General features: G+C 32.6%; 1 protein-coding gene across 1 annotated transcript; it reads left to right on the top strand.

The window, feature by feature from the left end:
- Positions 1-9,943: 9,943 nt before the first annotated feature.
- On the top strand, positions 9,944-15,641 carry mixl1 (Mix paired-like homeobox). Its single transcript, XM_056480629.1, has 3 exons — positions 9,944-9,974; positions 12,053-12,261; positions 14,934-15,641. The coding sequence occupies exons 1-3, from the start codon at positions 9,944-9,946 to the stop codon at positions 15,603-15,605; spliced, it is 912 nt and encodes a 303-aa protein (XP_056336604.1). The 3' UTR covers positions 15,606-15,641.
- Positions 15,642-16,377: the final 736 nt, after the last annotated feature.

The following is a 16,377-nucleotide window of genomic DNA, read 5'->3' as shown; positions in this document are numbered from 1 at the left end:
CATGCGTTCAAAATAATCTGAATATTTAGCATAAATGTAAGGCTCTGCCATCTTCGTTTCTGTCTGTTCCTGCATTCTCTCATCGTGTGCGAGATTTATCATGACAAGAAGAACTTTGAAAAGTAATACGTCACTCGTTGGTTAGTAAAGAAATATTACATAACTCGCGTCACTTGCAATGCGTTACCCTCCAACACTGCATATATATATAATCTGTGGATTTATGTGGAATGATTTCGAGAGTATAGGAGCTGAAAAAATGTTTAGGTTTATGTAAACACATGGTGGCTCAGTGGTTAGCACTGGCCTCACAGCAAGAAGGACACTGGTTCGAGTCCTGGCTGAACCAGCTGGCATTTCTGTGGAGTTTTCATGTTCTCGTGATTGTGTGGGTTTCCTCCGGGTGCTCCAGTTTCCCTCACAGTCCAAAGACATGCGCTATAGGTGAATTGAATTAACTAAATTGGCCGTAGTGTATGGGTATTTTCCAGTACTGGGCTGCAGCTAGAAGGGCATCCGCTGCGTAAAACATATGCTAGATTAGTTGGGGGTTCATTCTGCTGTGGCGACCTCTAATAAAGTAAAGGGACTAAATCAAAGGAAAATGAATGAATGAATTAGAAGACACAAAGCTTCATTAGGTCTCATATAATACTCCTACTAAAAGACAGAGAAAACATAAGTTGTTTTGTACACAAATGATCTGAACAACAAAACATTTACATTCGTGTTGTATTGTATTGGTGTTGAACGGTATTTGTTTTGGTGCCGTATGTTTAGTGTCGTATGAGTGTTGGTGGTGTTTGTGTGTTGATGTACAGTATGTGTGTTAGTGTTTATTATTTATGCTGATAGTGAACAGTATGTGTGATGGTGTTGTACAGTATGTGTGATGGTGTTGTACAGTATGTGTGATGGTGTTGTATAGTATGTGTGTTGGTGTTGTACAGTATGTGTGATGGTGTTGTACAGTATGTGTGTTGGTGTTGTACAGTATGTGTGATGGTGTTGTACAGTATGTGTGTTGGTGTTGTACAGTATGTGTGATGGTGTTGTATAGTATGTGTGTTGGTGTTGTACAGTATGTGTGATGGTGTTGTACAGTATGTGTGATGGTGTTGTACAGTATGTGTGTTGGTGTTGTACAGTATGTGTGTTGGTGTTGTACAGTATGTGTGTTGGTGTTGTATAGTATGTGTGTTGGTGTTGTACAGTATGTGTGATGGTGTTGTATAGTATGTGTGTTGGTGTTGTACAGTATGTGTGATGGTGTTGTACAGTATGTGTGTTGGTGTTGTATAGTATGTGTGTTGGTGTTGTATAGTATGTGTGTTGGTGTTGTATAGTATGTGTGATGGTGTTGTATAGTATGTGTGTTGGTGTTGTACAGTATGTGTGTTGGTGTTGTACAGTATGTGTGTTGGTGTTGTACAGTATGTGTGTTGGTGTTGTACAGTATGTGTGTTGGTGTTGTATAGTATGTGTGTTGGTGTTGTACAGTATGTGTGATGGTGTTGTATAGTATGTGTGATGGTGTTGTACAGTATGTGTGTTGGTGTTGTACAGTATGTGTGATGGTGTTGTACAGTATGTGTGTTGGTGTTGTACAGTATGTGTGTTGGTGTTGTACAGTATGTGTGATGGTGTTGTATAGTATGTGTGTTGGTGTTGTACAGTATGTGTGATGGTGTTGTATAGTATGTGTGTTGGTGTTGTACAGTATGTGTGATGGTGTTGTACAGTATGCGTGTTGGTGTTGTACAGTATGCGTGTTGGTGTTGTATAGTATGCGTGTTGGTGTTGTACAGTATGTGTGATGGTGTTGTACAGTATGTGTGTTGGTGTTGTACAGTATGTGTGATGGTGTTGTACAGTATGTGTGATGGTGTTGTACAGTATGTGTGATGGTGTTGTACAGTATGTGTGTTGGTGTTGTATAGTTTGTGTTGCTGTCATATGAATGTTAATGTTGTACAGTATGTGTGTTGGTTTGATATGTGTGTTGGGGGTGAAAAGCTTCACACTTCTGCTCTTCTCTTTGCTGCAGTGTGGTTTGGGTGCCAGACTTCTGACACTGACACTTCTACTTCCTATTCCACCTAATGCAGACCTCAATACTGATTCATCTTTCACAGGTATAGTTTTGACAATAGCTAATAGTACGTTGTGAGTTAAAATGAGCTTTTTTATACCAAAAATCTTTAGAGTTATAACTGGACCATCTGTCAATTAGATATTTTGTAAATGTCCTACTGTAGCTATATCAAAACATATTTTTGCTTGGTAATCTGCAAAGATAAGCACTTAATTTAGAGCATTTTAAAGGTGACTTTCTCAATATTTATATTTGAACCCTGAGATTCCACATTTTTGGATCTCAGCCAAATGTCGTCATATCCTAACTAAATATGTATCGATAAAAAGCTTCTTTATTTTCTATTTAAAAGAAGATGACTATATATATATATATATATTAGTTCTTATATTAAAAATGCCAGGAGTAGTGAAAGGCAGAAGCTGTGATTGGTTGATTGTGTGATGTAAACGTTTTCATGGCCACACAATTTTAAATAATCAATTACTTTTAACAAATGTTCAATGTACATCTTCAGATTAACGAGACGGATTACAAATTCTGGAGCGTGAGATAAATGAAGAGACATTATGAGGGAATAAAAGCTGGGGATGTGAAGTGACAACAAAAGGAAGTCATTAGTCAGAGCTGAATGTTGCAGACACACCTCTGATAACAATCTGCTGAAATCACTGCACTCACATTGACCTGCTGCTCTCTTATCACATCCTAAAACCGCCTTTTGTTTATTTGTTTGTCATTGGCCCACTGCTTGCATATATACAGTATATACTCGGAGCTTTGCATAAATGAGTGCATCCCCTCCTGAAAATGAATATTTGTATCCATTTCTCACAGATGGTAGCAATAATATATTTAGTGCATTTTTATCAAAAGAGTTTATAAAATAGCTATTTTATTAAATAGCTTCATCTGTTAATTTAACAATTTAATTAACTAACGTCATTAGGAGTAGAAAGACAATACATTTCAATTCAAATGAGTTATTACAAAAAAGCATCTGCAGAATTTCAACCAAATATGTTATGTTTCTTTTGATGCTTCCTGTTTATTTAATATTTTGTGGACTGTGATCTTAAGTTTTTTTTTTTATTAGATTAGTTGCAATTTTGGCTTTGGTACTGACTAATCTAATGTATATACACAAGTTATTGTAACATATCCTGTAGAAAATATTCATTTAAAGGAGAAAAAAATCATTTCAACTTAATGAAAGGTTTTAATCCCCTTCAAATGTTGACTACTGTATTAGCCCTCCTGTCATTTATTTGTTCATTTTATTTCTCAGATACGTCCAAAGTACCAGAGAAATTCCCTTTTTTTCTGTAGAAATCAATTTTTTTTTTTTAAGGACAATATTATTAGTCCCCCCTTTTTCTACAAATCAAACCACTGTTGACTTGACTAATTACCCTAACTTGCCTGGTTAACCTAATTAACCTAGTTAAACCTTTAAATTGCACTAAGCTGAATACTAAAAAATACTACGTACGGTCATCATGCTAATGACAAAATAAATGGTTGCAAAGTTATGCTGTAAAAATCTCAACATTAAACATCACTTGGGAAAAATCAAATTACAGCTAATAATTTAGTCAAGAGAAAGAGAGAGATTTATAATAGGTCCTGAACATATTGAGTCAGTGAGTGATTTATTTATATATTTTTTTCATTTTGGAACTTTTCTAATGCTAAGAAATATTATACAAGCATCAGACAATCCTCAGACTGGCTTTGAGTCATATTTAAATAATAATTTCATTATGATTCTTGCAATTGTATGTTGATTTCACATCAAGCTTGTGTTTGGCAGTAATGTGTAAATATAAACTTAAATGTGACAGGGATTTAATAAACTTCTTCTTTAAAAACAGAAATCCCATGATAGTTCATAAGTTATCCCATGATAAAGTTTGTAGAGTAAGATTGTAGAGGTTTCAACAGAATACTCAAACTAATTTTAAAAAGGCCGAATTTTATTTGCTTTTCTATTATAACATTTCAATTCACTAGATTTACATCAGTAGTTTCATCAGTATTTTATAATCTAATATTAAATATGTATAATATATTTTTATAACATTAACGTATTATCTTTGTTGTTGTACGTTGATTTCGCACCAATCTTGTTAGTGTGTTTGTAATGTTTTGCAGTGCCATATTGTAGTGTATGAATATGAAATGTGACAGATTGCAGAGATTGCAGAGGTTTCGACAATCTTCAAACTAATTTTTAAAAAGGCAAATTTTATTTGCTTTTCTATGGTGAGATTTTTTTTTTTTTCATTTAAATAAAAATTATCATATATTGAAACATTTGTGTGATTATTTTTATAATATTTAACTAATAGTCAAGTTATATCAATAGTTTTATCAATATTTTCTGACAGGATATTAAATAATAATATTTTTATATCAATAATGAATAATCTTTGTTGTTGTATGTTGATTACACATCATCTTGTGGTATATTGTAAAGTATTAATATAAATTTAAATGTGAGACAGGGTTTTGATACACTTTTGTTTAATAAAACAAATCTCATGAGAGTTCATAAATTATTGCACGATAAAGTTCACAATTTCCAAAGATTGCAGAAATTTCAACAAAATCGAAAGTATTTTATAATAATATATTAAATATGTATAAAGTATTTTTTAATCAATAATGTATTTATTTTTTTGTACGTTGATTTCGCATCAGTCTTGTAAGTGTATTTATGTGTTTTGTAGTGGTATATTACAATGTATGAACATAACTTAAAATGTAAAAGGGATTTAATGCACTAAAACAAATCCCATGATAGAGTTCATGATTTCTAAAGATTGCAGAGGTTTCGACAAAATCCTCAAAAACGAATTTTAAAAGGTCGAATTTTATTTGCTTTTCTATTATATTTGTTTAATTTAAATAGAAATGATCATATATTGAAACATTTGTGTTATTTGTTTATTTTACTAAAGTCAATTGATTAAATGTACAGTTTCATCAGTATTTTGTTATAGAATATTAAATATTTATTTTTATATCAATAATGAATTATCTGTGTTGTTGTATGTTGATTACGCATCAATCTTTTCAGTGTGTTTGCGGTGTTTTGCAGTGGTATATTGTAATGTATGAATATGAATTTAAATGTGACACAGGGATTTAATACACTTCTGTTTAATAAAACAAATCCCATGATAGTTCATTGTCACATGATGGTAATTTCCAAAGATTGCAGAGGTTTAGACGATCCTCAAAAACAAGGCTGAATTTGATCTTTTCTTAAATAACATTTGTTTTATTTTTCCCCAATTGAAATAAAAATATTCATATATTGAAACATTTGTGTGATGTTATTTTTATAGTCAATTTACTATATTCACACAGTTTCATCAGTATTTTATAATAGAATATTAAAGTATAATATTTTTGTATCAATAATGTATAATCTTTGATGTATATATTTATAAAACCGACAAATTAATCTATCTTTTTTTACTTAATTGGGTTAAGGTTAGGGTTATGGTTAGGTTTTTTATTCCATTTATTGTTTTGTTTATTACATTCTCTGTGGAAATGATGACTTCTAAACTAATGTGTTCATTTCTTTATCTGTCCCCATTTGTTTCCATGTTTATTTAGACTTTCCGAAGCGCAAGAGAGAAGGAAAAACTGTAGACAAATGTCTAGACAGTCGACGTGAAGCGCAGTGTGACTCGAGCAGCAGAATGTGTGTTTAATCCTCGGTCTTCAGGAGGTGTGAAAGCGTTGTCTGTCAGAGATGCGCTGTGCTAATGGCTGATCATTAGCTGCTTCAAAAGACGCCGCCTGATGTTTGATGTTTGCAGATGCTGAAATCACTCAATAGGTGAGTTAATCATCCAGACCCGCAATCTGATCAAAGTTAAACATCTTCATCTAGCGGAGGCTTTTCAACTCAGACAATGAAGGATTAAAAGAGGCCGTGCAGTAAACACATTTTCTGGCAGTAATGCTAAAGACATTTTATCCACTGATGCATCAAGAAAAGCTTTCTGAAACACTGAGATGAGCTTTCAGATTCAGTCAACAGGTCACTGAAGCTGATTTCTGTCATGTGTTTTTTTTCTCTGTATATTTATAACAATTGGTCAGTGCAAAGTGGATTGGAGATCATAAACCGCTTCTACAGTAAATGCTTTCTCGGTAAATGGTCTTTGACTTAAATGAAGCTTCTGTGCAACTCAAATATGGAGTAGATTTGAACTTTTCCTTTTGTTCTAGAACATAAACCTTAATATTAAAAAAAAAACCCAATTCATTCGTTTTTCTTCGGCTTAGTTTCTGTTTCAGGGGTTACCACAGTGGAATGAACCACCAACAATTCCAGCATATTTTTTACGCAGCGGAGTCCCTTCCAGCTGCAACCCAGTATTGGGAAACACCCATACACACTCATTCACTCATAGACTACAGCCAATTTAGTTTATTTGATTCACCTATAGCACATGTCTTTGGACTGCGGGGGAAACCAGAGCACCCGGAGGAAACCCACGCAAACACAGGGAGAACATGCAAACTCCACACAGATATGCCAACTAGCCCAGCCGGGACTCAAACCAGCAACCTTCTTACTGAGGCCACAGTGCTAACAACTGAGCCACCATGCTGCCATTGCAAGTCAGTGTTGTTTAATTATTTTTAATTCTAGAAGACTTTTATTTGTTCATTTGGTTTCATTTATTAACCCTTTTCCCAAATTTTGTCATTACAAAATGATCAATTGTAAAGATATAAAAACAGAAATAAAACGTGCAATGTTCAGGCAGTGATTTATTCAGTTAGATTAAACACAAAATGTGCTGTTGTAAGTTTTCCATTTCAAAAATGTCACAATATATTTAATGTTATTTTGCCATTATTCTCAGTCTTTTAATTCATTACATTTTTAACACTTAAAAAAAAAAAACTTACACTTCAATCATTCTCCTTTGTTTTAGTCCCTTTATTTATCAGGGGTCACTTAAGCAGAATGAATTGTCAACTTATCCAGCATATGTTCTACACAGCGGATGCCCTTCCAGCTGCAACCCAGTACTGGGAAACACACACACACACACATACACACACACACACACACACACACACACACACACACACACACACACACACTCATACACTGGCCAATTTAGCTCACCCAATTCACCTATACCGCATGTCTTTAGACTGTAGGGGAAACTGGAGCATCCGGAGGAAACCCACACAAACACATGGGAGAACATGCAAACTCCACACAGAAATGCCAACTGACCCAGCCAGGACTCGAAGCAGCAACCTTCTTGCTGTGAGGTGACAGTGCTAACCACTGAGCCACTGTGTTGCCTTTGAAAAAAAAAAAAAAACTTTTTCATTATTGCTCTTTTTTTTTTTATTTTTATTTTTTTTTTGTTTGTTATTTTACTGCTAAAATGTAGATGATTTATTCAGTGATCTTACTGTAGTGTTTTAACACATATTATTATATATTTATCACGTATTATAATGGTATTATTCTATTAATAATTCAGTAATTTCCACAAACGTTTTTTTGTTGAAAATATTTATGCAATAGGGTGGCATGGTGGCTCAGTGCTTAGCACTGTGGCCTCACAGCAAGAAAGTCACTGGTTCAAGGCCCGACTGGGCCAGTTGACATTTCAGTGTGAAGTTTACATGTTCCCTCCCGTCTTGAATTCAGTACTGGGTTGTAGCTAGAAGGGCATCCGTTGTGTAAAACATATGTTGCATAAGTTGGTGGTTCATTCCACTGTGGCGACCTCTGAAATAGAAACAAAGCTGAAGGAAAATAAATAAATATTAATTCAATTTACCAAATGTTTTATTTTTTAATTTACATTTTTTTTAACACATTTACTCTTGGCCCAGACATTTAATCTAAAAATATTTATTTTTCAATAGAATTTTTTTTTTATTATACTTGTAAAATACTAACAAAAAAGCTAAATAATAATAATTAAATTGTATATATTTTAATTATATATATATATATATATATTAATTTACTATTTAAATTGTATTTATAATAGGTTAATAATGCTTTCTTTTGGTGGATATTGTCTTTATTATTGCACAATAAACTTGCCATTTGTTTATATTTTATTTTACATTTTAAATAATTATTCATCTTTTTTTATTTATTGTTGTTTTCAACATATTATCATCAATGGTCAAATTGGAAATATAAAAAACTTTTTTGAAAATGTTACTAATAAAAAACTAAATAATAATATTTTTAAATTTGGTATTTTAATTCTATTTACATATTGTTATATATTCATTTAGAATGTAGTTTTATTTAATGCTTTCTCTTTCATGGATTTTGTCTTTATCATTGCATTATAAAGATGCTAAATTTATAATTTATTTTACGTTTTAATTTATCATTTAATAATTTATTACTTTATGTATTGTTTATTTCAACTTTACATGAATAGTCAAACTGAAAGTGGCATACTTTTTTTTTAATTAAATGTTACTAATAAAAAAGCCTAATAATATAAAATTGTATATATTTAAATTATTATTATTTAGAATTTATAAAAAATTTAAAAATGCTGTATTTATATTTTATTTTACATTTTAAATCATTATAATTATTAGGCAAGGCAAGTTTATTTATATAGCACATTTCAGACACAATGGCAATTCAAAGTGCTTTACAGGAATAAAAGAAACAAGTATAAGAGAAATAAAAACAAATAATAAAAATGGTAAATAAAATAAAATAAATAAGCATAAAAACAGATAAAATGTGTTATAAAAGAATGAAAAAGAAGAGAAAAACAATAGTGTGATCTGTCAGACGTAGCACAGTGCTCATTCAGTAAATGCGCAGCTAAACGGATGTGTTTTCAGTCTTGATTTGAATGTGCCTAATATTGGAGCACATCTAATCACAATATTAAAATAATTAAAAAGGTTAATAATACTTTCTTTTTCATGGATTTTGTCTTTATCATTGCATAATTAAAATGCCATTTATTTAAATTTTATTTTACAATATAAAATATAGTACAAACAAAATATAATAATAAAAACATTATATTCGTATTTATTTATTAATTATTATTCTTTTATTTATTGTTGCTTTCAACATTACATCAATAGTCAAACTAGTAGTATAAACTTTTTTTTTTGCAAATGTTACTAATAAAAAACTAATAAAAGCTAAATAATGATAATAATTTTACATTTGATATGATTTAATTATGTGTGTATGTGTTATTATATATTAATTTAAAATGTATTTTATGATTACGAAACATATTACATCAATAGTCAAATAGGAAGTCGTATAAAAACTTTTGTGAGCATGTTTTTAACCAATCTAATGTTCTTCTAAGAATGCATTTAATATATAATTAAAAAGATTCAATGAAAGAAACGCTCAGACATGACTATATTTCTCCAGCATGACTCATTATCAGCTCTGTTCAGGTGAGCATCTCCAGTCTGCAGGAAGTGCAAAAGGCTGCGAACTGATCTGAGGAACCGATCAGCTGAACATCTCAAGCCCAACAATACACGTACATGTTTTTTCAAGTCATGTGTATTCGGGTGGAGATCCCATTAAACTCGCACACGAACCTTTTACAGATGCAAATCGCCCTCGAGTGTCCAGAATTCACACCTGCCGCTGTCTTTGATCACCTTGACGGAAGGACGGATGACCAGAGAGAGAGATGTATATAATCCCAGCCGAAGAAAAGGCACTCATTTCAGGCTCAACTTCAGCAGAAGGACAGCAGCACAATGGCAGTCGTGCATGGAAACCTCGGGAATGGACATTTAAAACAATTCCAGCTTTTTCCAAACGCGGATATGGAGAGGAGGACCGGCATGCACACAACAGGTGAGCGATACCGCGGGAAAGTTCACCCAAAAATGAAAATGCCGTCATTTACGCACTATTCGTTTGTTTTAAACCTGTTTGTTTCTTCACAAATGAGGATATTTTGAAGAATGCTGGAAACTTGTAACCTTTGAGAAGAGGAAAAAAACGTACTATTTGTTTTTCTAGGTTACACTATACAAATAACCGCAAAATAGAAATTTTTCGTACTCTGAAAAAAATATTCAAAGTTGATTCCTTGGAATTGCTTAAATAATTTACAACCATTTAAACATTTTATTTAGCCTGAATTTAAACAAACCAATCAAGTTGAACATTACTGAATTTACTTAATTTGTTTAAACTCAACATATAAATTGTTTGCAACAATTTTGCAGCCATATGTTTTCAGTGTATTTTGTGATGCATTTTTTAAAATGTAAAATAAATATAAATTGCTTTTGCATTGCCTTACACTAAAAAAAGCTGCTTTGCTTTATAAAGCTAGTTATTTAAAATGAGCTGAAACAACAAAACTCTTGAGTTTTTGGAGGACAACTTCAGAGTTTTATGTTCATGTTTTATATTCACTTGAGTGTGCAAAAACTAGTAAGCTAACCTAATTCCTTCATGTTGTCCCAACACAAATAGATTGTGTCAAACCCAACATTTTATTTACAGCGTTTGGGACCTTAATCTGTTAACCTTAAAGTTTAATTAAAGTGACTTTTATAAACATTTTTAATAGCTTAAAGTGATATGTTGTCTGGGTTGGTGTTGTAGACTGTAAAAATGCTGGGTTCCACATAATCGATTTGTGTTGGGACAACATGAAGGAATTAAGTTAACTTATTAGTTTTTTTACAAATTTAAGTGAATTAAACCTAAAACAATGAAGTTGTCGCTACAAACAAATTAAGATTTGTGTTTAAGCGCTTTCTAAATAAGTAGTTTGAACAAACAGCAAACGTCATTTGAGTGTATATTACGCTAACAGGTGAGTGTTTACACAGGAAATTTCACCCTAAAATAAAAACTCTGTCATTTACGCACCCTTTGTTTATTAATTTTTATTTTACTTTTTTCCATTTATTTATGCTTCTGGCAGCTCGAGTCTCCCAACAACTGTTAATCTTGGGAAAAAAGTTACTTTTATTGTATATTATGTACAAAAACCTTGTAATAAACTGCCAGTGCATATTTTTTTGTAATGTAACAGACTTACTTCTCTCTATATTATTTCTTATACCTTTAAAAAGTACTAAACTTTACTAGAACTATGTTAATCTGCTTTGACATGATCTTCATTGTGAAAAGCGCTATATATATAAAAAATATGAATTGAATTAAAATGTCAATAAAAGTCACAATGTTAAACTGTAGAGTTGAATTTTCAACATCAAAAGTTCACAGAGCAGAGATCAAGTTCCCATAATGCAATTCATAACCAAAAATAAACGTTAAATACTTGTGAATCACAAAATATGTAACTTTAATCAACACATTAGTTTTACAGTGTACTACATGAGTCAATGGTTACAGTTTTCAGCATCCTTCAAAATGCCTTCCTTTCTGTTCAAAAGAAGAAACATTCATATTTGAGTATAGTAGGCCTAAATGTGTCACGGTGGCACAGTGGGTACCACAATCACCTCACAGCAAAAAGGTCACTGGTTCAAGCCCTGGCTGGGTCAGTTGGCGTTTCTGTGTGGAGTTTGCATGTTCTCCCCGTGTTCGTGTGGGTTTCCTCTAGGTGCTTCGGTTTTCCTCACAAGTCCAAAAACATGTGCTATAGTTGAATTGGGTAAGCTAAATTGTCAGTAGTGTATGAGTGTGAATGGATGTTTCCCAGTGATTGGTTGCAGCTGGAAGGGCATCCTCTGTGTAAAACAGGCTGGATAAGTTGGCGGTTCATTCCGCTGTGGCGACCCCTGATGAATAAAGGGACTAAGCTGAAGAGAAAATAAATGATTAGTAGGCCTAGATAGTGAGTACATTTTCATTGTGGGGTGAACTATACCTTTAGCTGTATTTGAGAGTAACTACAGTATGTATTTAGTTGTCTAATTTAAAGCCTTTTCCTTTTCGTTTCTCTTCAGATTATGCGCTTCAGGACAGGATGAAGTTCCTGAATGGTGCCTCCAGGGCAGACAGCGTTAGTTTGTTTACACACCGCAGAAAACGCACAAACTTCACACAGCAGCAGATTGACGTGCTGGAGAAAGTTTACCAGGACACCAAATACCCTGATATTTATTTACGAGAGAAACTTGAGGCACTCACCGGCTTGCCAGAATCGAGAATTCAGGTGAGATTTCTGTTGACAAAAAGCTTTACGTTGATGTAGATATAAGTTCTTGAATATCTGAGGGCTCAAAAATGTCAAATATTGAGAAAACCACCTCTTTCTTTTAAATCGTGTTGTGTGTAAAGTTCTTAATCCTTTAACTGCCTGCTCTACCAAATGGTGGACCATATTTTGACTGTTTTTAATAATGGTTTACACACACACAGCGGTGTTGGTTCACAAAAAACCCCAAGAAAACCTGTTAAATGAGAATCTGAAATATTTTATGGCATACTGAACAAAATGAAGATGATTTAGATTTAGTATTCATGAATGTTTTATTTAAATTTTTTTAAATTAATTGCTTTACACTATTATTTTTCTGATTGTCATAGTATATATATTAATTCCAGTACTTTTACCATAAATCAACATGCCTACAAATGTGTTGAAAAAAATGCAACTTAGTGACGTTAAGAGTTAAGAAATTAAGAGTTAAGAAATTTAATCCAAAAATGTTTTCTTGGTGGAGCAGGTAAAGGGTTAATAATGCAGAATACTAATCAAACGGTGAGTTATTAAATATTTACACTAAGAATATACACAATGTCTTCATGAACAAGTATTTACCCAATATTCAAAAGAAAAATCAATCATTTTGACATTTAGGATGTATTTTTGGCTACTGCTCAATACTCATGCAACATAAGAATGGTTTATGGTCTGAAGGGTCACGTTTTAATTTGTATTTAAATCAAATGAAACCGGTCACAGAGCTAATAGCTGTCAGACTTTTTTTCTCCATAAAACATAGTTTAAGGACTATTTTGAGAACATTTTATTGACCAGGAAAAGGTTTTTTTGTGTGTGTTTTTTTAACATTTGTCTTAAATTTAGTATACTCTGACTTATTTAGTATACTCTGGTATGTATGGAGGACCAGGAGAGCCGGTTAGAAATAAAATGAAGAATCAAATTATCAATTTAATAATTGAATCATTAAAATGTGTATAAATGAATCAAACTTTAATAAAGCAATAAAACTGCATTTATAAATAACTTTTAAATGTATAAAAAAAATAGACAATTTTATAAATGTTTATTTAATTCATGTTTTAAAACGCTGATCAAACAATAAAAACACACGTGTATGTATGTGTATATATATATATATATATATATATATATATATATATATATTTATTTATTTATTTAAAATGCAATTAAATGCACAATTTAAATGTTTTAAACAGGCATTTGACACATGCTTTTCTCTCTGTCTTTTCTTTTCGTCTGCTACATGCTTTTCTTGAGTTGAAAATAAATTGAGATAAAAATGTCATTGGACAGTCCACACATGGCAGCAACCGATGAACTTTCACCTCAAGTTGAGCTAAACCCTCCCTCACTTGTAAATGCATCACGGTTTCCACCAAAATCAGAAAATGTTTTCAACATTGATGATGATTAGCCTCATTAATAATCCCGGTATTTTAATAATCATATCACATTAAATAATCGCATTAAAATTTACGCTTGAATGAAACATTTGAAAAATCCGCTCATATTTTAAATGTGCAGCATTGAAGAAATATTTCACAGAACTGTGGCTTGTATTTAAAATCCAAATAAAAGTCTTTGTAAGCACGAGACTTCTGTCAAAAATATTGATTTGTTTACGATAATAATAATAATAATAATAATAATAATAATAATAATAATAATAATAATAATAATGACATTTAAAATCTTGACATTTGTTTCTTATGTTGCACAGGTCTATTTTTGACAATAGCCAGAAATACATTGTCAAAATTATGACTCAGAATATTGAGTAGAGATCATATCCCATCAAGATATTTAGGACATGTTCAGCTGTAAACTGACCCTTTTCACAAGACTGTTATGACATGTTTAACAGTCATCATCATCTTAAATACTTCAAAGTTTTTAATATTTAGATTTGTTTTAAAGGTGTGTATATTTATATGTATTTATGTATGTGTTATATTTGCCTCAAATTACAAAAAAAAAAAAAAACTCATGTGAGGCATTTCTAACGCAGCGTCTATGGGACAGGACAGGGCAGCATAATTGACGTTTTTCTCTCTTCTGGCTGTTATCAGTCTCACTATTTTCCCCCTTTTTTCTGAAAGTCTTGAGAACATCATTGAGTTTTTCTTTTATTATTTCAGCAAATAGGATTGTAAACAAATATTTGTATTCTCCAATTCACTGCACTCTAAGTTTCCCCAAATATGATGTCATCTGCTGAGAAACCAGGAAATCTGCAAAGGGTCTATAAATCAACTCAATGTTTAATTGTAAATGTGCATTGCTCAGCGCATCATTTAGTCAACTTTAAAGGTGAATTTCTCAATATTTCGATTCTTTTGAAAACCTCACATTCTTGATTTTTTTTTTGGTTTGCTCAAACCAAATATTGTTCAATCTTAACAAGACCTGCGGCAATGAAAAGCTTATTTATTCAGCTTTCATGTGATGTAGAAATAAAGTTTTGTGGTTCACTTTGACAGAAAAAACTATTATTGAAACCATTCAACTTTTAAATTTTCCTACAAGCAGCTCTGATCGTTTCTCCAGCTATCTTTCTATAAATATTTGTCCTAAGGTTATAGATTTCATTCAAATGGCATCTCATTCCTAAATTAACATCTCCATGTTCTCTTCAGGTTTGGTTCCAGAACCGAAGGGCAAAGTCTCGGCGCCAGGTGGGAGTTCCAATCCCAAACAAGACCAGCGGAAATGTCCTGACCCCCAACAATCTCTTTATGCACCAGTTTACCACACATCAGAACCACAGCGGCCTGGAGAACTTACAAAGGTCAACATTTACAGCAGACAACTTCCATCAGCAGCTCATCAACTCTGCAGAGGAGAAAATCAGCACCATTAAAGGTGACATATACGACCCAACCACCATCCCATGCATGTTCAGCAGAACCCAGGAGAACCCCATCAAAACTGATCACCTGAGTGTGGTGGTCCCGCGCAGTTACACACAGCAGTTCCCGAAGGAACACGAACAGTTCACACATCTAGCAAACCACGCTAAATCAACAATGAAGCAGTTTTTGGTGGAGTACGACAACTTCCCTCCTAACAAGACCATCGGGCCGGAGATGAAGGTGGTCATTCCTCCTCTGCCATCTCAGAGTAACTTCATGATGTCTTCATCATCCCCTAAACACATCACCTGTTCTGTACAAAACATCCCGGTGAAGACACAACCAGAGCTTTTTGCTACTTTTTCTCCAATCAGAGCAAGCGAAGCCGTTGAGTTCTCCGATTCCGACTCTGATTGGGAAATAGACGCCATGTCTGGTTTTAATGGGTTCATTTAATCTTTGAGGAAAAAACAAGTTAAACAGATTGATTCATTGAGAAAAAAAGAGACAATTCTGTTATTAATAACTCGCCTTCATGCTGCTCCAAATCCGAGACCTTCGTTCATCTTCAGAACACACATGAAGATATTCTAGACGAAATCAGAGAGCTCTCTTATCCTCCACTGACATCAACGTTCATTAGATATTCAAAGTATAGCAAAGGAACCAAAACATTCAGTGGTTCAACTGTAATCATATGAAGTAGGGCTGAATATATTGTTCCAGCATCCATATCTCAATATGTGCATCTGCAATAGTCACATAGCAGAATCTGCAATGTGGAACTGGAATTACTACATTTGGAAGCCCTTTTGAGTTGGATCATCATGTGACCAAAACATTAATTGTGTTTTTAGGGCCTGTGACTACGTGAGCATTTGGTTTAAGTCAGTTTAAAGTATCCATGCATAAAAAAATTACATTTCTAACTTTCAGAATGATTAATTGTACATATGTGAAAACAACAGCATTATTGTACATTGGATTATTTAATTGTGTATCTGAATATTGCTAGACTTCCAGAAAATCCTAAAGCACTGCATTTTATTTGTACAGTATTGTTGCTTTACTGCATTTCTCAATATTTATGCAGATGCTTTCCCTTTAAAAAAATCTTCCCAATGTATTTAAAATTAAGAAGTCTTTCCATATAGACCTGTTCATCTCATATGCTGAAATTACAACATCGCAATATCTATGGTAGAAAAAAAAAAAACAACAACTTTGT

Source organism: Danio aesculapii, chromosome 20 (assembly GCF_903798145.1).
Source record: "Danio aesculapii chromosome 20, fDanAes4.1, whole genome shotgun sequence".
NCBI lineage: Eukaryota > Metazoa > Chordata > Actinopteri > Cypriniformes > Danionidae > Danio > Danio aesculapii.
The sequence above is the reverse complement of the archived record's forward strand: the minus strand, read 5'-3'. Positions and strand labels throughout refer to the sequence as shown.